The 25,357-nt window shown below is 40.1% G+C and overlaps 1 protein-coding gene across 4 annotated transcripts in view; it reads left to right on the forward strand.

Moving 5' to 3' along the window:
* RBM27 (RNA binding motif protein 27) overlaps positions 1-25,357 on the forward strand; it is a 71,019-nt gene that overhangs the window by 31,580 nt on the left and 14,082 nt on the right. For 2 of the 4 annotated variants that reach the window (XM_079772526.1, XM_079772527.1), the window contains exons 9-19: positions 684-848; positions 2,927-3,076; positions 5,784-5,928; positions 6,587-6,740; positions 9,801-10,079; positions 12,985-13,125; positions 17,663-17,782; positions 18,695-18,769; positions 18,901-19,065; positions 22,057-22,161; positions 22,289-22,480. In XM_079772526.1, the coding sequence (XP_079628652.1) occupies positions 684-848; positions 2,927-3,076; positions 5,784-5,928; positions 6,587-6,740; positions 9,801-10,079; positions 12,985-13,125; positions 17,663-17,782; positions 18,695-18,769; positions 18,901-19,065; positions 22,057-22,161; positions 22,289-22,480 (1,691 nt within the window). The remainder of the gene's footprint in view (positions 1-683; positions 849-2,926; positions 3,077-5,783; positions 5,929-6,586; positions 6,741-9,800; positions 10,080-12,984; positions 13,126-17,662; positions 17,783-18,694; positions 18,770-18,900; positions 19,066-22,056; positions 22,162-22,288; positions 22,481-25,357) is intronic. The other 2 variants (XM_079772528.1, XM_079772529.1) reach the window with 1 other exon arrangement.

Here is a 25,357-nt window from a genome sequence, read left to right on the forward strand (position 1 = left end):
TAATTTCATATGTAGTGGCTTGCCTGTTTATCTGGGGATTTGTCCTTTTTTTTCCTTACTCTGTATTTGTTATCCACCTGCTCATGGGATAACAAATTTGCACTGTCTTAATTTTTTCTTTTGAACATTTCTTATTCTCTGCGAGGTTATGCTTGTGGTGGTGTGTTTCTTTTTTACATATTTTTAAGTTCTTTTATTATTGTGGGGTTTTTTCCTGCTCCATGATATGGGAGTATATTTTGTGCCAACCTGAAATTATGTGAGTTTGAGGAGGAGTGTATTTGTTTTTGTTTTTTAATGAATGTGACAGCCTTTATAACCACATGTCTCATTGGATACAAAACTCTATGTGCGTAATAGCTCAGGGTTTCTTTGTCTAATAACTTGATATGCTTGATCAGTTTTGGGTAAAATTAGCATATAGTTATTCTACTTAAGCTTATAAAAGATGAAGATTATGCAGTTATACTACCTAATTCTTATCCTTTCTTTATACCTCAGTGCATCCTAACCAGTTTGCATGTCTGTTTCTTGAGTTAGAAAGAATCTCAGTAACCTCTTTCTCGAATACTATTCCTATTGGTGTATTTCTCTGTTCTTGGCTTGAGTCTCAGGAAGTACATCATTACCTAAGAGAAGCTTGTGACTCGAATCCAGTTGCCCTCCTATTCTTTCCTCTATAGGACAGCCCATGTACTCTCGTGAACATGGTGCTGCTGCATCTGAGCGACTTCAGTTGGGGACACCGCCTCCTCTGTTGGCAGCTCGTTTGGTGCCACCTCGAAACCTCATGGGATCCTCCATTGGGTACCATACCTCAGTCTCCAGCCCCACCCCTCTGGTCCCAGGTAAGCTTTGCTACAGATGGCCATCCACCTCTCTGCTCTTTTGTACCATAAGCTGGCCAGCCTGTGAGATGACCTGGCATCTGATCTGCTGTCACAAATTCCCATTAAAGCTTTTAGGTAGTTTTGTGTTGTTTTTTTTTTGTTGTTGTTGTTTTCTGTTCTTTGGTTTGTCCCTAGTGGCTGCTAGATGATTAGGCCTCCTGTGTGTCTATCATCTCTGGTGTCTTCTGTATTTACTTTCATTGCTTCGGTAACAAAAGTCATGCTTGTTCCTTAAACTAGTTTGTAATCTGATAGATAGGAAGAGAATATATATTTGTATGTTTTCTAGTCAGTTATACATTACAAGGAAAACTAGGTTAATTTTTCTTTAAACAAAACAAAAACATTTGGTTTCTTGCTGATTGTGGACAAACCTGTTTCTCTCCCCTCCCCCTTGTTGTATGGACTTGCTGTATAATGTAGTGATTTTTTGAAAACCTTTCTCCTGTTTCATGTATATTTTGAAGACCTATGGAATGCTTTGTGGGTGTCTCATGAAGTTTTTAATTTCTCACCTTGTCTTTATTTAGTTCATTATAATTAACTAAAGGACTCTTAAGTTTCTTGAGTTTTGTGTATTCCCAGGAATTATAGAACAAGGTCATTTGATTATGTACCTTCTTTAAAACTTTATGCAGCCTTACCTGTAAATGTTCTGTTAAGAGAACTAAGTGGTAACTGAAAACTTTTTTTTTAAGTTTCTTTTCTTTTTAAAAAAACACTTTTATTGATTTCAGAGAGGGAGAGAGAGAGAAACATCAATGATGAGAGAGAATCATGGATCGGCTGCCTCCTGCACACCCCCTACTGGGGATCGAGCCCGCAACCCAGGCATGTGCCCTCACTGGGAATTGAACCCGGGACCCTTCAGTACATAGGCTGACACTCTATCCACTGAGCCAAACCAGCCAGGGCACTGAAAACTACTTTTATCTTAATTTGATGATCTTACGCTCTGAATCATAGAACTGATTGGTCAATAATAAAGATCTTGTAGCTGAAATTTAATATGAATGACATAAAGAATATTTTCGTTAAGGAAAATAAAAAAAAGACACAAGGACTTCTAAATCACAATTGTAAAAATCACCATCTTCACTCAGTCCTTTCATTTTATGTAGGATGAAGAGGATATATATCATTTGGAGACCAACATATTTAATATTAACACCAACAAAATAGTTATTTAGCATAAGAATTTAAAAAATTAATATTTTAGTTGTAGAGAAAATGAAAGGGACATGATAAAAGTGTCATTGATGGGGTGGGTGGTAGTAAGATAATGTTTACATTGATAAATATAAAATTTATCTTATTTATTAGCTTTTTAAAATAAAACATTTGAAATTTGCATTATGTATGAAGCCAGCTATTATCTCTCTCTAGTTTAAAGTGCAAATAACCTAATTAATCTGTTTTTTCCCCTTGTTAATTAAAAGAGTACCTAGAAATTGGTGAGACATAGTAACAGAGGAAACTCATATAGTCTTTTATATATGGTGTTCCATGTATGTGAAAATTTCTCTTAAAAATAGTATTGAAGTTTGAATAAGGTGGCTAATATATAGCATAAAAATGACTAGTTAAATGAATCTGGAAATATATCAGTAATTAAGAATGAGCCCAGTTGGTGTGGCTCACTGGTTCAATTCTTGGTCAGGTCACATGCCCGGGTTGCGGGCTCAGTCCCCAGTAGGGGGTGTGCAAGAGGCAGCTGATTGTTGATGTTTCTCCAATGTTTCTATCTCACTATCCCCTTCCCTTCCTCTCTCTCAAAATCAATAAAAACATTTTTTCAAAAATTTTGTAAAAGAACAGATTTATGTGTCTGTTTTGTGATGAAGCACTTTTGTGGCAAAGCACTTTTATTTCTTTCCCTTCTAATAGGTGTGTCTATATACTGTAACTCAAAGAGAAATATATATGGATTGACATAGTCATTGAAGAAAATTTATTTTTGGCAGTTATTTTATAGTAATGGGAGATTATTTAAATGCTCTCTGATTTGTGTGTTTTGTTGTTTTATTTTTCCTTAGATACATATGAACCAGATGGTTATAATCCAGAAGCTCCTAGTATTACCAGTTCTGGTAGATCTCAGTACAGACAGTTCTTTTCAAGAACACAGACACAGCGCCCAAACCTGATTGGCCTAACATCTGGAGATATGGATGCAAATCCAAGAGGTGAGAGCATCTTGAATGCTTTCTGATGCTAAGTGTTATGCAGGAGTTGGATATAGCATTTCTTCCCTCACTGAAGTCTAAAAGTATTTACACACTATCTCTGAAGGGTGCTATATAGTCACCTCAAATAAATTTATTTGAATAACTTCATCTCCAAAATTTATTTTAAAGCTATAATCAGAAAGTATTTTTAAGTAAAAATAATACTAATGGAATTTAATAGCTTTTTTGTAGGACTTGAGGCTGTTTAGCTGTATACTGGACACTGTTCTAGATATAGGCATCCTATATAATAAAAGCCTAATAAGCAAATTGACGGAACAGCAGAACGACCGGAAGAACGACGGGTTGCTATGATATGTACTGACCACCAGGGAGCAGATGCTCAATGCAGGATCTGCCCCACAGATTGGCCCTGATTGCTGGCCAGGCCTAGCAACCCTACCCATGCACGAATTTCATGCATTGGGCCTCTAGTAGAAATGTGAAATGACATGGTGCCTTGCCCTCGAAGAACTGATCATTTAAGAGCCTACTTTGTATCATTAAGAGCTGTTCTTCGAACTAGTAACGATTGACAACGTAAAATCTTACAATTAAATTATTTGACCATTTTTAGTGTTTATGATTATACAAGCGTATGTTAGGACCTTAACAAAGTATAGTCATAAACCTTAAAAGATTAAGTGCAAGCATTTACCTTCAGTATGGGTTGATACCTTTCTTTCCCCTTCTCTAAAAAAAAAAAGTTTGGATGAAGAATTTGATGAGATTTAAATTATTTTTTATTATAGTTAGATTTTCAATATTTAATTTTAATGACTGGCCATGGGCCAACCTGACAATATTTTTCTGCTTTAATTATATGGTGAGCATTTTCCTATCCTGATTTTAACTTTTCTTTACTGCCACTAATATCAGTATTATCACTACAGGTTAAACAGTTTTGTGTCGACTAAACCAGATATTTTTATATGTATTAATTATATTTCGTATTCCTTACCAACAACTCCTTAAAAGAGGTACTATCTTTTTTTTTTTTTTTTTTTAAAGAGGTACTATCTTTATTCTCTTTTTATAGATAAAGGTTCTCAGGCTTCGAGAGGTTAAAGAACTTATTTCAAGTCACATAGCTATTAATGAGAATTGGAATTTGAATCCAGGTCTATCTAATTCCAAAGAATATGTTCTTACCTTCTGTGCTATAAATTATACATTGTTGCCAAATAATGGGAATTAGTGAGAAGAGCATATTGTCAAAATTTCAAGTCTTCTCTTTGTCACTAGCCTGGTCTATCTGTACATTTATATACAGCAATTCATGAATCTCAGTGTAGAAGTTATGTGGTTTTTATATAAGAGGCTTGCTTTTTCTTCTTGGACAATAATGTAATCTCTAGCTATGTCTTTTTTCTTTTTTATAAAGCACTTCAGAAAGAAAAGCATTAGGCAATGTCAGGTGGTGATAACTATTTTAGGGAAGACATAATAATGGTATCTCACATTCTAGAATGCTTTATGTCATCACAATTGCTTTCTCATCGATTATCATCTGAAAACACAAGCCCAAGGACAGGGATCAGATTTTATTCACTAATTTATACCCAAGGTTGAGCTATAGCAGATGCTCAAGAAATATATGTTAAATGAATGAATCTGCATCATAATTTTCCTGTCACACAGATGGAACATACTAGCAACCCCCATTCTTATCCCAACATCCAGTCCTACATATGTTATTCTTTGCTGCTAATTTAATACTGGCTTTGGATTTTTTCTCTCAACTTTTGAGTTAAAATTTTTTTAAACCTATAGAATTATCAATGAAGTGTAATAAACGCCTAAATACCTTCACTTTGATTCACCAGTTATTAATGTTTTTCACCTTCGGGCAGGAATGCTTGCTTGTGTGCCCACATACTGTTCTCTCTCTCCCTTCTTCCCCTCACATTTTTTTCTTTAAAAAAAGTTAAATTTATTAAGGTGACATTGGTTAACACATTATATAAATTTTAAGTGTATAGTTCTATAATACATCATCTGTATATTGTACTGTGTGCTCATCAAAGTCTAGTCTCCTTCTTTACCCTATATTTGGCCCCCTTTACCCTCTTCACCCTCCCACATTTTTTTCTTGAACCACTTGAAATCATAGATTCTGACACTTTTGCTTGCATCTAAGAATAAGACATAGTCCTATGTAAGCACAGTATTATTACCGCACACAAGAAAATCATAATTCCATAGTAATATTCTATCCAGGTGAATTTCTTGTTTAATTACATCAGAAGACAAATAATTTTACTGTAGTTATGGTGCTAAGTTTGATTGCTTGCCTAAGGTGATAACTGTTCAATCTCTTCATTGTAAAGTAAATAATTCATGGAGTGATACTTTGGCACTAGATAAATATCTTGTTTTCCAACAATCTTCCACTGATTTTTTTTTTTTTGCATCCATTAATGATTTTTGCCTGAATCATTTGCTACATTGGGGTTGCCTATTTTTAAACTTAGGAATTGTATTATTTTTTAAAAAAGAGGAAAAGAAGGCAAGGCAATTGATAAGTTTTTCTTGTTGCTTAGGTGTTTCTGAAAAGAAAGTGGTCCTAGTTGGGTGCTATTCACAGTGCTTTTTAGCTTTTAATCATTTTGAATTTCCCCAAATATAATGCAATGTCAGTAATGTTAATTTTTGTTTCCAACAGCTGCTAACATTGTCATCCAGACTGAACCACCAGTTCCTGTTTCAATTAATAGCAACATAACCAGAGTAGTTCTTGAACCAGATAGCCGAAAAAGAGCTGTGGGTGGCTTGGAAGGGCCACTCACAAAGAAACCTTGGCTTGGAAAGTAAGATAATTTGCTAATTAGTAGCATTGAATTGGTGTTTTTATTATTTTTGCTTGCATTAGTAAATTTGTATAATTAAGAATTGTTGTTAATCAATGATTATCAAACTATGTGTGTCAAAGTTAGGGTTCCCTGAGGCATCCTTAGAATGTCTTAAAAATTGAAAAGCTAACAGAATATTTATAATATATATTGGTAATTTGTACTACTTATTTCTAGGCCTAACCCAATATTAAGAACTGAGACTCTGGAAATGAATAAAAAGGAAAAAAATCTGTACTTTCGCAGAAGTTGAAAAATGCACTGTTAAAAATACATTATTTTCTTGCTTTAATGTTAGATTCCTTGATAGTTGTGGTGGATCTTTTTAGCATGACTTTTAAACTTAGTTGGGCCTTTTCTTTTTTTGATTTTGGCCTTTCAGTCTTCTTTCTCTCTGCCTATTCTAATCCCATTTAATTAATGTGAAAATTATTTTGTACTTTATGAAGAGTGTTAAGTGCTTACAAAAGACAGTTTCAAAAAATGTAACCTTCCATTCTTTGTAACCTTATATATATATATATCTTGGCTAGGCATAAGGTGAGAGTTTACCAAGATTTATTAGTTAACCAAGATTTCCTAGGTCATTATTCTTTATGGCATTTTTTTCTTTCAGGCAAGGGAATAACAATCAGAGTAAACCAGGATTCTTAAGAAAGAATCAGTATACAAATACCAAGTTAGAAGTCAAGAAAATTCCTCAGGAGTTGAACAACATTACCAAACTCAATGAACACTTCAGCAAATTTGGAACTATTGTTAACATCCAGGTAAATGTGGCTATGTTCATGACAGAATCCATGTATTCAATGCATTTTTGATAATATTACTACCAGCTCACCTTATTTAAATGAGCCAGTGATTAATGTGATCATCTTTGCTAACACTACCTATCTGTATGCCCAACTTAATGATGGAATTGTTAAGCTGAATTTGTTTTTTTAATATTTTATTGATTTTTTTGCAGAGAGGAAGGGAGAGGGATAGAGAGCTAGAAACATCGATCAGCTGCCTCCTGCATACCTCCCACTGAGGATGTGCCCGCAACCAAGGCACATGCCCTTGACCAGAATTGAACCTGGGACCCTTCAGTCCGCAGGCTGACGCTCTATCCTCTGAGCCAAACCAGTCAGGGCTGAATTTGTTTTTTTAAATTGATTTGGTTCTTCTCTGCAATCTCTTCCTGAGAGACACCAAGTTAGTATTTTTATAGTTTTATCTCTGGACAGATGACTTGATTGCCTGCTTTAGTATTCTAACTAGGTAGGTGAGATTCTTGGTAATTTCCACTATTGTCATTTTGTCCACTGACTCACTTTTATATTGTGGTAAATTAGTTATTGGTTAAAGCTGGTTCTAATCTTGAGAATTTTAAGCAGTGCGACGTATTTTCTAACATCAAATTGTAGCTTTTGTATTTTGCTGTCTGCTTAGCAGATATTTGAATTTATGAATTTGTGGTTGGTGTTACGCTGTAATTGAGGGTACTTAGAGGCCTGCTTAAGTTGGAATTTCAGTCATTTACCCCTGATACTTAGTGTTACCACCAAATAAAAAGATCCTATCTAATAAAGAGGGAATATGCAAATTGACTGTCATGCTGTCACAAAGATGGCAGCGCCCATAGTGGAGGTGGGTTTTCCATAACACAAGATGTCTGCGCCCACAGTGGAGGTGGGGTTTCTGTAGCACAAGATGGCTGCACCCATAGCGGAGGCCGAGTTCCTGTAATGAGCCTTTATGAGCAATCAGCAGGGACCTGAGGCTGCGTGGCGCTGGGCTGGGGCAGGGGACCTGAGACTGCGCCCCCCTCCCCCCCCCCTCCCGCCCAGTGTGGCTTGACAGGGGACCTCAGGTTGTGACCCCACCCCAGCGCCAGGCTGGGGGACCTCAGGCGGGGGACCTCAAGGTATGCCCCCTGCCCTGGTGCTGAGCCGGGGGACCTTGGCTGCTCCCCTAACCCCGGGCCAGGGGATCTGAGGCTGCACCCTCTGCCCTGTGGGGCTTGACAGGGGACCTCAGGCCCTGTCCCCGGCCCTGGTGCTGGGCTGGGCGCCCTGAGGCTGCCCGGGCAGGGTTTGACGGGGGACCTGAGGCTGCGCCCTCCTCCCCCTGCCCAGCGGGGCTTGACAAGGGTGGGGCCGGCCAGGTCTGGATCTCGCCCAACGGGGGTGGGGCCAGCTGGGTCTGGGTCTTGTGTGATTTTGAGGCGCCACAGGTGGGCAGGGATTTGACTCTGGGTCCCGTGGCACGCCCTAGACTCTGACTGGAGGAAGATTTTTATGTACATTTTACTAATTTTCTTTCATCTCTGACACTTCTATTATAGAGAAAGGGCAAATAGCAATATTAAAATATTTCCTCTAATTAACCCCCTTTTAATGTGCACGAATTTCATGCACCGGGCCACTAGTAATTTATATAACTGAGTTTATAGAAGGTAGCTCTGGCCAGGTGGCTCGGTTGCTTACAGCATCATCCCATACACTGGGTTCAGTTTCCCAGTAAGGACACATATCTAGGTTGCGGGTTCTATCTCCGGTCAGGGCGTGTATGGGAGGCAGCTGATTGATGTTTCTCTCTCACATTGATGTTTTTCTCTCTAAAAATCAATAAAAACACATCCTCAAGTGAGGATTTAAAAACAACAAGAAGATTGTATTGGGGGACTTGGAATTTCAAAGAATTGAGCCAAACTACTTTTTTTTTTGAGAGAGATTTTTAAGCAGGTTTTACCCCTGAGAGCAGAAGTGGTGCATGCTTCATTCCTCTGATTAGGGCCCCACCTTTATGACCTCATTTACCTCTGAAAAGCCTATCCTTAAAGCTTATTTCTGAATAGTCTCATTGGAAGTTAAGGTTTCAACATGTGAATTTGGGGGTGGGGAGGGCACAGTTTAATTCTGTATAACTTCTTGTTGGGAATTTATTTTTTATTCTATATAAAAACAATGCTGTGGTGAGCCTCCTTGTGGATAAATCTTGCATTATTTTTTATGATGCATTGCTGAATTAAAGGGAATTTTAAGACCTTTTATTTGAATTACCAAATTGTTCTCCAAAAGGGTTGTGCCAGTTGATACTCCCAAATTTACTGTCTAAAACCTCATCAGCACTGTAATATGGATTCATTAGATTTTTGTAATGAATTTAAGTGAAAAATTATTTGTTATAATTTGCTTTGTTTATTATTATGTAGACTAATTTATATAGACCATTTACAGTTCTTTTATATTTACCTATCCATGGTCTTTGCCCATTTTTTATACAAAAGCATTTATAATAGTGCTTTTCTAGCTTTTGCTTGTCATATATATTAAAAATAGTTTTTCCATTTGTCATTTATTTTGTTTATGGCTTGCTTGGACTGACAGTTTTTAAATTTTACGTTGTCAAATCTGCTATTTGTCTTTATAGAGCCTACCTTTATAGGGATGTATACAAGGGCTTTTCAGACCCTACCTTTATAGGGATGTATACAAGGGCTTTTCAGATTATACAGTTACCTTTTTTCTTCTGGGTCTTTATGCGGTATTTTGTTTGTTTGTTATTGTATCTCTGGAGTTAGTTTGAATGTGAGATATCATGGAGGAATCTAATAGCTCTTCAGTGATTAGGTAACAGTAGGATTATTTATTGGATCTAACATTCTTCTGTATATAATTTTGAAATAGGCATATCATCTTTTAGGGGCTAGAGAACTTTATTTTCAAAGGATTCACAATGGATCTCAGCAGGCTGTTTTCTACTTCTGAATTATTTATCAATTTATTTGCATTTAACTATTTGTTAATATCTGTTTTTGTTGTTGATTTTGTTGTTTCTTACAGGTTGCTTTTAAGGGAGATCCAGAAGCAGCCCTTATCCAATATCTTACCAATGAAGAGGCCAGGAAAGCCATTTCTAGCACTGAAGCTGTTCTAAACAACCGATTCATTCGAGTCCTGTGGCATAGAGAAAACAATGAGCAACCAGCACTACAGTCCCCAGCACAGCTACTCCTACAACAACAGCAAACACTTAGTCACATGTCACAACAGCACCATCACCTGCCACAGCACCTTCATCAGCAGTCTTCTACTGCAACGGTACATGGAGGTATCCAGAAGGTAATCTACTGGTCACATGGAATTAGAGGTCTTCTAGTCCCTTCCTATAGATCAGTGTTCCTTAGTTTGCAGTCCTTTGGTCTTCTACACCAGAGCCACTCAAGGTGATCTGCAGATCAGCAGCATCTGTTTTCCTGGAAGCAATTTCTTAGGCCTCCCCACAACTGTTGAATCAGAATCACTGTATAGGGCCCAATAATCTGTGTTTAGGAATCTATATCCTATCTAATAAAAGAGTAATATGCAGATTGACCATCACTCCAACACACAAGATCAAGATAGCTGCCCCTATGTGGTCAAAGATCCTGCCCCCATGTGGACACAAGATGGCCACCACAAGATGGCCAGCAGGGGAGGGCAGTTGGGAGGGACCAGGCCTGCAAGGGAAGGCAGTTGAGAGGGACCAGGCCTGCAAGGGAGGGCAGTTGGAGGCGATCAACCCTGCAAAGGAGGGCAGTTAGGGGTGACCAGGCCGGCAGAGGAGGGAAGTTGGGGGCAAACAGGCTGGCAGGGGAGCAGTTAGACATCAATCAGGCTGGCATTGGAGTGGTTAGGGGGTGATCAGGCTGGCAGGCAGAAGCGGTTAGGGAAAATCAGGAAGGCAGGCAGGCGAGCAGTTGGGAGCCAGCAGTCCTAGATTGTCAGAGGGATGTCCGGTGGGATGAGGCCTAAACGGGCAGTCGGACATCCCTCGAGGGGTCCCAGATTGGAGAGGGTGCAAGCTGGGCTGAGGGACACTCCCCCCCCCTGCCCCCGTGCACGAATTTCGTGCACCGGGCCTCTAGTATATATATAAAAGCCTAAGCGACAGGACTACCATTCGACTGGCCAACCGGTACCTATGACGTGCACTGACCACCAGAGGGCAGATGCTCAATGCAGGAGCTGCAGTGACTTGGCAGCTGTGGTTCTTGGGTGAACCAGAGAGGAGGGAGCCCGATTCTGGGGTGTGTCACCCAAGAACCACTCTCTCTCAATCCGGGACCCCTCGGGGATGTCGGAGAGCTGGTTTCAGCCCTAACCCCATAGGCCAGGCTGAGGGACCCCTCTAGTGCACGAATCCATGCACCGGGCCTCTAGCCCATTGACTCCCCACTTTGGGTCTGGCTCCCCATGTGGCCTCTAGCACATTGGAGAGGTCATCGGTCTGGCCCTTACAGAAACTTTTCGACTTAGCTAAATGATGAGACGTGCAGGACCTACTGGCTGCGGCCCTGATGTCTGGCGCTGTGCTTGCCCACCTGCTTAATATCGATTTCCAGTGGAGGCAGAGAATTCTGCTACCACTCTCGGCTGGGAAACTGGCTGCGGCTTCCCTCCTTCCGGGTGGACAGTAGTGCCATTGGGCAACCTCCGGGGAGGGAAGGAGGCAAAGGAGCAGCTCAGGTGGGAAGAAAGAGGTTCTCGCCACCACAGGACTCCGCCGGGGTGGAAGGGCCTGGGCAGGAGCCTGACATTGAGCAGGGTCCTGCCCTAGGCCGACTAGATTCCAGGTTAAGTAAATCCTTAATAATTGGCTAAATAATTGCATTTTGCAGCTAAATGCCCATAGGTTGTCAGTTACCGCCAAACTTAGGGTAAAGAGAGATGAAAGAAGCTAGACAGATACAGAAAGTGACATAACATTGGGAGAAGAGAGGAGGGGGCCCAATTCTGGGGTGCATCACCCGAGAGCCGCCCTCTCCCAATCTGGGACCCCTCGGGATGTTGGAGAGCCGGTTTGGCCCAATCCCCGCAGGCCAGTCCGAGGGACCCCACCAGTGCATGAATCCGTGCACCGGGCCTCTAGTATATCTATAACAAGCTCTCCAGGTAATTCTTTTATACACCAAGGTTTGAGAAGTGCTCTTCTACTGTTCTACATTAAAATCACTTATCTGGGTACAAATCCTGGGCCTTTTCTTTCCAAACCTGTAGTCAATTTCTAAATATAGGGCCCATAAATCTTAATGTTGAAGCGCAATACCCTTAGTGATTTTTCTCAATACTAAAGTATAATAACTGTCCATCACTGAACAATTCTGAACCTAGAACTTCTGAGTTTTGGGGTTAGAATCAGTCACCCTTGTACCGGTCCTTTTGTCTTACTTTCTTCCATGTAGAAAAATTCTGTTCCTTTTAAAACTGAAAGGGAAGCTGCAAGAGAATGGGATTTTGTCTGTTATATTCATTCAATGCCTAGTGCCTAAAACAAGGCCTGGCATATATTGCTCAAAATACATTTGAATGAATAGATGAAGGAAAGAACAAACCACCATGCATTAGAGTCATTTAGATATTGATAATAATTATAATCTCCTTATAGAATACTTTTTTAAAGTATTCCTTACATAGTCTTATCGTTATTCATCATCCTGCTTATTTGCACCTGTCTGCATTTCTTTTGTCTAGGTGCCACTTCATGTTAGGGTCCAAAGGTGAATTCTTTCCCTAGATGTTGGCTGAATGGTATATAAAAGAGTGATATCTTCACTTCTGTGATCATTAGACCCTGTTATGTTAATGCAGTCTAATATTGTATTATGTTTTGGGAGTGGTCCTAACACACTATTATTTATATTAAGCTACTGTCAATTAAAATGCTTAAGTCTGTCAAAGCATTACATATTGAAGAGAATATAGAAAAATTATTAGAATCTCTGTATGAGTATATATACATATATGCATGTATTTTGTTGTGACATATTTAAGACATCCAAAAAAGTATGAATAATAACATAACAATCATTGATGTATCTGCCACTTCACTTAAAAAAATAAAACCTTACAGATAATTAAAGCACTTTCCCTTCCCATTTTCTTTCTTACCTTCCTCTCCTGAGTAATCAATGTCCTAAATTTATATCATTCCTGAGCATTTAAAAAACTTATACTACATACATATGTGTTTATTTTGTATATACAGATGATGAGCAAACCACAGACACCGGGTGCATATGTTCTTAACAAAGTTCCTGTGAAACATCGTCTTGGACACGCAAGTGCTAACCAGAGTGATGCGGCACACTTGTTAAATCAGTCAGGTGGTGCTGGAGATGATTGCCAGGTGTGTGTTTCTGTGAGCCTCAAATATGTTCAGAGTTGTTCAGAACAAGGAAATTAACAAATTGATTTACCATCCAGATTTGTAATGTCTTGTTTTTCTTAGATAAGTGTGACAGCTAACGTAAATGTGGCGGATATTATTTCCTAATTTCCATGATTTAGCTAGAAATTTGCTAGTTAAAATTTTTTTCTATTCAAAACTAAGTAGGAATTTGATAATTTTAGACAGTTATTAATAGGTAGATGTCTTTATTAGTTCATATCTTTTATAATTTTTCTCTTTAATATGAAGAGCATAGTGAAGGAGATTCTGTTATAATTAAAAGTCGAACATTAAAATTTATTTTAAATAGTTCCTTTTACTTTTAGGAATCCTATCTAATAATAGACAAATATGCAAATTGACCATACCTCTGACATGCCCACAAGCCACGCCCGCCCTCTAATCAGAGTGAACATGCAAATTAACCCAAACCAAGATGGCTATAGCCACAGAGAGCAAGGTTTCCTAGGTAACAGAGGAAGCCAAGCTTTCCGCCTGCCCTTGCCAGGCCTAAGCCTCCACTCAAGCTACAAAGTTTCAGTTGTAGAAGGTAAACAAATTCAAACAAATGGCGGCAGAATGGAGCTTGAGAGAGCAGGCCACGGTTGCCGGCGGCAACAGGGGAAGCAAAGCTTTCCGCACACCCTGGCCGGGCTCACCCGCTTAAGGCTACAAAGTTTCAATTGTAGAAGGTGAATTAACTGCCACAGAAATGGCTACCACCCGCCCCAGAGGGAGCAGCAGGCTAGGCTCCGCTCCAGGCTACAAAGTTTCAATTGTAGAAGGAAAATAAATCCCAGATACCAGGGCCTCTGCTTGGGTTGCCAGGGGGCTTGGCCGGCCTGCAAACCACCACAGGCCCCTCGCTCAGGCCGCCCCACGCCCCAAGGGAACCCCCACCTGATCCGGGACACCCTTCAGGGCAAACCAGCTGGCCCCCACCTGTGCACCAGGCCTCTATCTTATCTAATAAAAGAGTACTATGCAGATTGACCATCACTGCAACACACCATATAGCTGCCCCCATGTGGTCAAAGATCCTGCCCCCATGTGGACACAAGATGGCCAGCCTGGTCACCCCCAACTGCCTCCTCCCCCTCCCCCGCCCCGCCGGCCTAGTTGCCCCTCACTGCCCCCCTCCCCCCGCCAACCTAATTGCCCCTAACTGCCTCCCCCTCTCCCCCCCGCCGGCCTGGTCACCCCTCATGGCCCACCGCCGGCCTGGTTGCCCCACGCAGCCTGCTTGTTCAGTCATTTGGTCGTCCCTCACTAACCCCCTGCCGACCTGGTCTTAGGCAGCCATTTGTGAGGGAGTGACAGACAATTTGCATATTACCTCTTTATTATATAGGACTAGAGGCCCGGTGCACGAAATTCGTGCACGGAGGGGGGGTTTGTCCCTCAGCCCAGCCTGTACCCTCTCCAATATGGGACCCCTCTCACAATCCAGGACTGCTGGCTCCCAACTGCTTGCCTGCCTGCCTTCCTGATTGCCCCTAACCGCTTCTGCCTGCTATCCTGATCACCCCCTGACCACTCTGCTGCCAGTCTGTTTGCCCCCAACTTCCCTCCTTTGCCGGCCTGGTCACTCCTAACTGCCCTCTCCTGCAAGGTTGATCATCTCCAACTGCCCTCCCTTACAGGCCTGGTCCCTCTCAACTGCCCTCCCTTGCAGGCCGGGTGCCTCCCAACTGCCCTCTCCTGCTGGCCATATTGTGGTGGCCATCTTGTGTCCACATGGGGGCAGGATCTTTGACCACATGCGGGCAGCTATATTGTGTGTTGCAGTGATTATCAATCTGCATATTACTCTTTTATTAGATAGGATAGAGGCCTGGTACAGGGGTGGGGGCCAGCTGGTTTGCCCTGAAGGGTGTCCCGGATCAGGGTGGGGTTCCCTTGGGGCGTGGGGCGGCCTGAGCGAGGGGCCTGTGGTGGTTTGCAGGCCGGCCACGCCCCCTGGCAACCCAGGTGGAGGCCCTGGTATCTGGAATTTATTTTCCTTCTACAATTGAAACTTAGTAGCCTGGAGCGGAGCCAAGCCTGGGGCTCCCTCCACGGCCGGCAGCCATTTCTTTTGGGGGTATAATTGAAACTTTGTTGCCTTAAGCGGGTGGGCCCGGCCAGGGTGTGTGGAAAGCTTTGCTTCCCCTGTTGCCGGGAGCAACCCTTGCCTGCTCTCTCAAGTTCCATTCTGCCGCCATTTCTGTTTGAATTTGTTTACCTTCTATAATTGAAACTTTGTAGCTTGAGTGGAGGCTTAGGCCTGGCAAGGGCAGGCGGAAAGCTTGGCTTCCTCTGTTACCTAGGAAACCTTGGTCTCTGTGGCTGTAGCCATCTTGGTTGGGTTAATTTGCATAGTCGCTCTGATTGGATGGTTGGTGTGGCTTGTGGGTGTGTTGGAGGTATGGTCAATTTGCATATTTGTCTATTATTAGGTAGGAAGATAGGATAGCCTTGACTTACTCTGCCCTTTTATTGTCTGGATTAGATAACTCAGTTTTTCAATAAACTGATTTGCTATGGAGATTAAAAATTTTATTTTAAAACATGAAGGGAAAGTGCTTATCACATAACAAGTGGTCTGTAAATTTTAAGTATTGTCATTTTTGTTTTAATAAATAATAATAACATGAATATCAGTTGTACAGGGTTTCTTACTATTTGAGATACTTTCCTGTGTAAAGTAGCTTAATTTTGAGGATAAGTTATTGTATGATTGAGAGTAATTTTGTATTTGGATATATCATTTATTTACAAGATTGAATTTTCCATTAATTTTTAAATATTATATCCTGCGTCCCTTACATCTTGTATTCAGTTAAAAATATAGAAAACAGTGGAGTGTGTTAACAAAGACTTGAACCTGAGAGATTGTAGTGTAACATGTAGCTAGCTCTGCTTTGTCTTAAAGAGGGGAAGTTTAACTGGAAAGTCATCTGTTCAGAAGAGGAAAGGTATCTAAATACCAAAACTAGCTATGTAAAGATGACCCGGTCACCCCTAACTGCCCTCCCCTGCTGGCCTGGTTGCCCCTAACTGCCCTCCCCTGCTGGCCTGATCGCCCACAACTACCCTCCCCTGCTGGCCATCTTGTTGTGGCCATCTTTGACCACATGGGGCAGCCATCTTGTGTGAGGGCCTGAGGGTCAATTTGCATATTACCTCTTTATTATATAGGATTGTAAACTCAAAGCATTTGGTTAAATATAGTGTTAATATTATGATTACAAAGTACCTTATTAGAATTGCAGTTATTAGAAACCTGGTTTCTTATTTGACACTTCCCATGTGGTACCCTTCAGCTAAACACCGCCAGGAACACATGGTTGAACATGTTGAGTTTATTTAGTGAGGGAAGGTAAACAATGAAACCATAGGGCACCTCAGTTGAAGGGTGTTAGAAAGGACTTCTTTTAGGTTTAGGCTGTGTTAGTAATTCTATGATCAGATACTATCTAATAAAGAGGGAATATGCAAATTGACCGTCATGCCGTCACAAAGATGGCAGTGCCCATAGCCATAAGATGGCAGTGCCCAGACCCCGTAGGCCCACCCGAGTCCCCCAGTCCTTTCAGCCCCGCTGGGCGGGCGGCGTGGCAGGTGCGCGGTGCTGCCAGACCCACCCTCAGCCCCCCAGCTGCTTAGGGCCGGCCTGAGGCGTAGCAAGCCTCGGATGGTGGCTGCCCAGCTGCCCAGGGCGGTCCCAAGGTGCAGGCAAGCCTCGGATGGCGGCTGCCCAGCCGCCCAGGGCCACCCAAGGCTCAGGTAACCAGGGCCGGCCGAAACTTGCGCTGCCGGCAGTGACAGCAGCAGAGGTGTGATGGGGCGTTGCCTTCCCCTGATCGCTGGATCACCTCCCGTCCCTGAGGGCTCCCGGAATGTGAGAGAGGGCAGGCCGGGCTGAGGGACCCCTCACTCCAGTGCATGAATTTTCATGCATTGGGACTCTAGTATTTTAATAAGTCTAGCTAGAAGGAAGGAAGACTAGAATGAGGAATGTAATTGGTAAAGAAGCTGTAGTCATTTCTTTTGGCCAGGATAGAGAGAGATGGTTAGTCATTTTAATGGTTTGGATAACATTATGGGGTGATCTTGTTATTGTCATAATCTGTCATGACCACAAGAGTGGCCATATCTGAGGCTGATATTCTGTCTGTGAAACTGTTTTATGTTTAATAGGGAGGACCTAGTTGTGAGTGGCAGGCCAGCTCCTAGATGTTAGGGCTTGTAGTTCTTTATCTCAGTTTAAAAGAGAGAAAAAAGGTGATTGCATTCAGAAACACAACATTATTGCTTAACATCAATTTTTGTGTGTTTTTTTTAAATTTGAGTGCCAGTTAAATTTAGGTATAAGGAACTAGTCTTACAAATGTCGTTTTTAAATGTAAAATATAAAATTTAACTCCCCCCAAAAAGAAATATATTCAGTCTTGATAAAAAATGACTTTGAGTCATTTCTAAGATTTAATTTAATCATATTTTTGTTTCACAGATATTTTCACCTCCAGGCCATCCAAAAATGATTTACAGCTCTTCAAACTTAAAGAATCCTTCAAAACTTTGTTCAGGGTCTAAATCTCACGATGTTCAAGAAGTTCTTAAAAAGAAGCAGGTAACAGCTTTGATTCTTTTTTTGTTAAAGAGGAAAGGTCCCACTGAATTCTTAAGTGATTGTGTTAACACCTTTGGCTGTTGATGTTGTTATGGAACTCTATGATCATGTTTATTTAGCTGCTGCTGGATGCAGTGTACACTTGAACTAAAGGTGAACAAACAGAGAAAATGTTTTGTAATTGCCTTTTGGTGGCTACATCAAGCACAAGGAAAGACTTTTTCTGTGCAAAAGTAAACAACACCAAACTGTAATATTTTTTCATTCTCCAATGAAAGAAGCAGACATTTCATTTCATTATTTATTTATTGTTCTTTCTGGCTTTTCAAGTTAGGTAATGTTTCACATAAAATATAACTACTTATGTAGTTATTCAGATGATTCAATTCTGAGTTTCATATCATCTTAGATTTAAACAGTTTTTCAAATAAAATATTTATATATATTATCTCAGCATAATTTGATATTTAATTAACAGAGGGGTGGAAGCAGCATTTTCCTGGCAAAAACATATTTTGCTATTATTTCTAATCTGTACTTCATCTCACATTTTTAAACCTCAAAAATAAGGATTTGGCTTATTACAGTGACAAATGAAAACACTTCTTAATTTTCCTCAGTTACATTTAGGTCATTCAAATGAATGAACCTCATAGATACAGCTAATTAATGTTCAGTATTTTAAATATTTTTTAAAGTAGTTATAAATGTAAAGTTATTTTATATTGAAAATGTTGGGACAATATAGTTGAAGGTTTTATCTCTGGTTTTCAGCCATTTTTTGACCAGGAGGAAAATTTATCTTATTATAGGGATGGCCCAGAAGAAACAAATTGAGAATGAAGTAGCCTTATGTATCATTGGCAAATTTTGTTATCCATTATTAATTTTTTCTTTTATCTATTCATTTAGGAAGCAATGAAGCTACAACAAGATATGAGGAAAAAAAGGCAAGAAGTGTTAGAAAAACAGATAGAATGCCAGAAGGTAAGATAAGAGCTCATTATTTGCCTATTGGAATTGATGTGTAAAATGGATTTTATAAAGATATTCCTAATGGTAAATATTTTAAGGTTATTTTTATATTACACTTTATTAAGCAGAGTTTTGTTTTGTAGATGCTAATATCCAAGCTAGAAAAAAACAAAAACATGAAACCAGAAGAGAGAGCAAATATAATGAAGACTTTGAAAGAGCTTGGTGAAAAGATCTCACAACTGAAAGATGAATTAAAAACATCTTCTGCAGTCTCCACACCATCGAAAGTAAAGACCAAAACAGAGGTATGTTTGCAATTTTTTATAATATATTTTTTTATCGATTTCAGAGAGAGGGAGAGGGAGAGAGAGAGAGAGAAACATCAATGATGAGAGAGAATCATTTGATCAGCTGTCTCCTGAACACTCCCCACTGGGGACCGAGCCTACAACCTGGGCATGTGCTCTGACCGGAAATCTAACTGTGACCTCCTGGTTCATATGTCAATGCTCAACCACTGAGCCACACTAGCTGAGCTACTTGCATTTTTTATTCAACGTAGGGTTATTGAACATCTGTCACATGTTTGGTACTTTGAAAGTACAGTGCAACCCTTAGGTGGCTAATAGTTTAAAGGGGAGACAATTGTAGTAACAAGTTTAAAAAATATTTCTATAGATGCTATATATACTGTCTTTGAAAGAGGTAAATAAAGGTGTGTTTTTTTTAATTGAAATGTTTGGTTTTCTCTGCTGAACATGAAACTACTAAAGTGGTGGTGAGCAAAGAGGTTACTTCCTATTTCAGCAAATTTTTTTATAATTTTATAATAGTGTAATAAAACCATTCCTTTTAATAATCATTTGCTTTAGTATGGGCCAAAATGTGGCATTCTATAGGAAAGAATAATTGGAAGCACTAGATCCATTGAAGTCTAATTTTGTTAATTTCCTGTTTTGTTTTATGTTGTGTGTTTTTTTAAGAAGAAAGGAAGGAAGAAAAAGAGGAACATAGTTAAAAGAATAAAATGGCAATAAAATACATAACTACCAATAATTACTTTAAATGTAAATTGCTTATCAAAAGACAGTATGGAGTTACCTCAAAATATTAAAACTAGAAATGCCATATGACCCAGCAATTCCACTCTAGGAATATATCCAAAGAAAGCAAAACACTAATTTGAAAGAATATATGCATCCCTGTGTTCATTGCAGCATTATTTACAATAGACAAGATTTGGAAGCAGCCTAAGTGCCCATCAGTAGATGAATGAATAAATTTGATAGGGAATAAATTTGTCAGATATATATATGTATACATATATATGTATATATAACACAAGTTTTTATGTTCAATATTATGTTACATTTGAAACTATGGTTCTCTATTATCCTATCTAATAAAAGGGTAATATGCAAATTGACCACCACTCCAACACTCCAATATGGCTGCCCCCATGTGGTCAAAGATGGCCGCCCCGATGTGGACATAAGATGGCCGCCACAAGATGGCCAGCAGGGGTGGGCAGTTGTGGGCTATTAGGCCAGCAGGGGAGGGCAGTTGGGGGGGACCAGGCCTGCAGGGGAGGGCAGTTGGGGGGAACCAGGCCAGCAGGCGAGGGCAGTTAGGGGTGACCGGGCCGGCAGGGGAGGGCAGTTGGGGGGTACCGGGCCTGCAGGGGAGGGCAGTTAGGGCGATCAGGCCTGCAGGGGAGGGCAGTTGGGGGCGACCAGGCCAGCAGGGGAGGGTAGTTGGGGAGGACCAGGTCTGCAGGAGAGGGCAGTTGGGGGCGACCAGGCTGGCAAGGGAGGGCAGTTAGGGTGACCAGGCCAGCAGGGGAGGACAGTTGGGGGCGACCAGGCCTGCAGGGGAGGACAGTTAGGGGCAACCAATCTGGCAGGGGAGGGCAGTTAGGGGCAATTGGGCTGGCAGGGGAGCAGTTAGGTGTCGATCAGGCTGGCAGGGGAGTGGTTAGGGGTGATTAGGCTGGCAGGCAGAAGCAGTTAGGGGCAATCAGGCAGGCAGGCAGGCGAGTGGTTGGGAGCCAGCAGTCCTGGATTGTGAGAGGGATGTCCCAACTGCCTGCAGTTAGGCATCCCTCTAGGGGTCCTAGATTGGAGATGGTGCAGGTTGGGCTGAGGGACACCCTGCCCCAGTGCACAAATTTCATGCACCAGGCCTCTAGTATGAATGTAAAGTGTTTTACTAAGATTCCTTTTAAAAAATATAATAAATATGTTTTTATTGAATTTTCCCCCAGTTATAGAAAGAACATGGGCGCATTTTGAAAATTAAAGAGAATATATATAGGGGAAAAATAATTTCTCACAGTCGCTTACCTAAAGACTGATTATTTGTCTCATACCCCCTTCCCCTCCCCCCAAAAAAGGGTGGCAATAGTTATAGGGTTCATATCTGAAAGCAGATGTGTAACTGTTATGTTTGTACTATTAATGCCGGACATTGGGTGTCATTTAACACCGGTGGTCTTGATCCGGCATCTAGAAGAGTTCAGCAATCTGGAGATGGGGCCGTGCATAGATTAAATGAGTCCAAAGATGAAAGATAATTTTTAAAGGCATTGGGGTCAGAGGACCCTGGCTGAAGAAACCCAAGTTCTCCTTGTCTCAGGACCCCTTGCTTTTTATTAACACAAAGTGTCCTAAGGCAAGGTGGAGATATACACTACAAAGGGTATGGTTTCCATCTTCAGAGTCCATTGTCAGAATGGGGAATTGCCTTCGGCTGTTCAGGTGTTTGGCCAACAGGAGGCAATAACATGTAGATTAAGATGCCCTGAGCTGTCTGGCAGCAAACAATCATCCTTTTCAGGTTTGGGGAAATGCCTTTAGCCATTCCCAACAGGTGACAACGTATGTGACTCAGCCCTTGTTGAGTCCCCAAGTTCCATCAACCTTTTGATAAAACTCTTGCAATTATGACATGCTGGAACTGGCTTCTGGCATACTATGAATGAATTTTTACTATGTAATTTGCCCTATTGTATTTTATTATGTGAAAATTATTCTCATCTCAATTGACTTTCCAAAATCTGAGTTTTAGGCCATCTTAAGCATTAATACTCTTTATTGTTTTTACTGATACCACTATGCTGTGTACCTATTGTCAGTACTATATCCATAAAATTACTTTCTCTAAAACACCCATGTGCATTGAATCCTCTCACTCTCATTTTTCCAATAGAGATGTGTGTCATTCTGTAAGTTTAATACTCTGAATAAGATCTTGGACGTAATCTAAAAAATACACTTATACTCTTAATTTTTCCAAAGGCCCAAAAAGAACTATTAGATACTGAACTGGACCTTCACAAGAGGCTGTCCTCAGGAGAAGACACAACAGAATTACGGAAAAAACTCAGTCAGTTACAGGTTGAGGTGAGACTTAAGAGATATTACTGACTCACTACATTTAACATCTCAAAAAAATCGTTTTCTCTTTCTGTTTTCCAAGGTTTAATCTAACAGTGTGTATTTTATTCTACCTTTGGTGGTTGTTATTCAGGCTGCACGATTAGGTATCTTACCAGTGGGTCGTGGAAAGACCATGTCCTCCCAAGGTCGAGGAAGAGGCCGAGGTCGTGGAGGAAGAGGAAGGGGCTCACTAAATCACATGGTGGTGGACCACCGGCCCAAAGCACTATCAGTTGGGGGACTCATTGAAGAGGAAAAAGATGATTTACTTCAGCATTTCTCAGTAAGTTTTTAAAGTAGCAAAAACTAACTCTAAAAACACTGTATTCAGCATTTCCTGGCTGCATTCTGTATAAATGCCAAATGTTTTATACATTAGAAAAGAAGTTGTAAAAACATGGGTATTAGCAAATTTTTATTAATATATTTGAAGGTCAAGAAGAAACTCATGTTCTGTAATTCCATAATACTCCTCATAAATGCATTTGTAGTGATAAGTTGTTCCAAAGCTATCTTTGATTTTTATTTTGGGGTTATTGCATGGTTTACCGGGTATTGATAGTTAATAAGTGAAAATAATCTGGGATGGAAGCAAAATTCAAAGGAAGAATTTATTAGGATAAGAGACTTATTTATTTATTTATTTATTTAATTGATTTTTTACAGAGAGGAAGGGAGAGGGATAGAGAGTTAGAAACGTCGATGAGAGAGAAACATCGACCAGCTGCCTCTTGTACATCCCCTACTGGGGACGTGCCCGCAACCAATGTACATGCCCTTGACCGGAATCAAACCTGGGACCCTTCAGTCCACAGACTGACGCTCTATCCACTGAGCCAAACCGGTTTCGGCGATAAGAGACATATTTAGTTATGTTTTGTATACACATGCACCCATTTATTTTTAAACAAAACATGCAAATAGAGGTTTGATACAGATAAATGTCTAATTTGCACATAAACAGTATATTCTCTTATTAAATTTATTGGGTTGACATTGGTCAACATGAACATATAGGCTTCAGGTGTGGGTTTCTATATTACAAGAAGTATATTATCCTTCCAACAACTCATTAATTCATTCGGTAAATATTGTTATTTGTGCTAGAGCATTTGCACACATGATCTCATTTAAATAACTAAAGTGCATGTGAAGTCACATATGTACAGATGGGAAAACTAAAACTTAAACATAAGTTAACCAAAATTAAACAGTTAATAAGTAGTAAAACCAAGATAGAAATGCACAGTTGTTAGCATCAGGATCCCTATTCCTCAGACAACTTCTTTAAGAGAAAACATTTTTAGCCTTATTAAGTGCTAAAGATGTTGAGGGAAATCTTAACGAGCAAGACTTCATTCCAAAGTTTCTTATTAGTTTGGTGCCATAATCCTGTTTTACCCTCACTATTAGAAAATTGTGGGTTGTTATACAGTGTCCAGATTTTACAACCTTTGGGCTCTGGCCTATTCATTCTTGAGCTAGTCTGCCCCTTATTTTCTTTGTTTTTAAAGTGGGAGACTAACATTTCTTTGAGAAATAAAGAAGATAATATTTGGAGCACTATACATGGGCAAGGTATTCTGTGGAACCTGGGTAAATGTTAATTTTTGTCTTTTAATGTTGAGTATATAAAATTAAAACCTCCTTGCCAAGTAAGTTGGGCATTTAGACCTAATGCCAGCTCTGGTGAGGCGATACTGGGTGATATAAAGCATAATTTTTATAAATTTGTCTCTGTAGAAAGTTCAGTTATAAAAAGTAGGTAATTGTAGGAAATTTGCATGCTCTGTCCTGAGGGTCACTGGAGGCAATGTGTAGATGTTTAAGTTGTTTTGTTTTGTGTGTTTATTTAATTGATTTCAGAGAAGAAGGGAGAGGGAGAGAGAGATAGAGACATCAATGATGAGAGAGAATCATTGATCGCCTGCCTCTTGCACGCCCCCTACTGTGGATCGAGCATGCAACTGGAACATGTGCCCTTGACCGGAATTGAACCTGGAACCCTTTAGTCCACAGGCTGATGCTCTTATCCACTGAGCCAAACCAACTAGGGCTAGATGTTTAAGTTTTAACCCAGAAGTCATGCTCATGTGGATCTTGTTCCTTCTCATAAGTAGAATCATTCTAGATCATCTAATGATAACCAGTTTTTAGATAAATGCATTTGATAAGTCTGACATATGGCATTTGGTTTGTGGAAAGGGAAACTACCAGGCATTTGTGGAGAGAGCAAACAAAGCCGAGGCAGACGAGAAAACTTCAAGGAGACACTTCCATTTGTTTTGATGGCATTTTGTTTGTTTTTTTTGTTTTTGGTAAAGTGCTTACCAGATAGTCTTGAGTACTAGAAGCATATTTACCCTAGTAACAGACTTAGGCATATAGTATGTTTTCTTTGAAAGAAATACATATGCCTAGATATTAATGCACATTGATTTAGCAGGCTTAAAGGGTAACTCTTATTCAAGATCTTTTATATCCTACAAAGGCTAACATAAAAATTTATATTTTCAATATATTTTTTACTGCCCTTAATAATTGTGAAATGATCATGGAAGATTCATATCTGTATGGATGGGTTTTGGTAAAGGTATTCTGAAGAATGAGGACCTAATTCTGGAGTCCTTCAGTTTGTTTTTGTATCCAGCAATCCATTTCTAAGAACTTATCACCAGGGTATTGTTAGGGTTGAATGCAAATGATACCTGTACTTGTGCTCAGTGAAGCATACTTTATATTTAGTGAAAAAATGGAAACAATCTAAACGCTCACAAGTACTTTGCTGCTATTAAAAACATGTTTTTAAAGAAGAGTGCCATGAGAAAATTCTCCGGATTGACTTTTAGGTTAAAAATAGTTGGAGACAATATTAAACATAAACAACAAAAAAATGAACGTGCATTAAATTGTTAGTTCTGGGTGGCAAAATTTAAGTTTTTCATTTTTTTCTTTCTACACGCTTCTCTATTTTCCCAGCTTTCCAAATGAACATATATTACTTTTTAAATCAGACCATTTAACATCACATTCACTTTTAGGTGAAGTGTCAGCATTTTTATGGTGTATTTTAAAACCAAATTTGAGTGTATGTGTTAATCTTGGGCTTTTAGGTCCCAGGCACCTATATAAAAATATGTGTAAATTAAAGTATACACAA

Source organism: Cnephaeus nilssonii, assembly GCF_951640355.1.
Source record: "Cnephaeus nilssonii genome assembly, chromosome: 5".
In the NCBI taxonomy this organism is placed as follows: Eukaryota; Metazoa; Chordata; class Mammalia; order Chiroptera; family Vespertilionidae; genus Cnephaeus; species Cnephaeus nilssonii.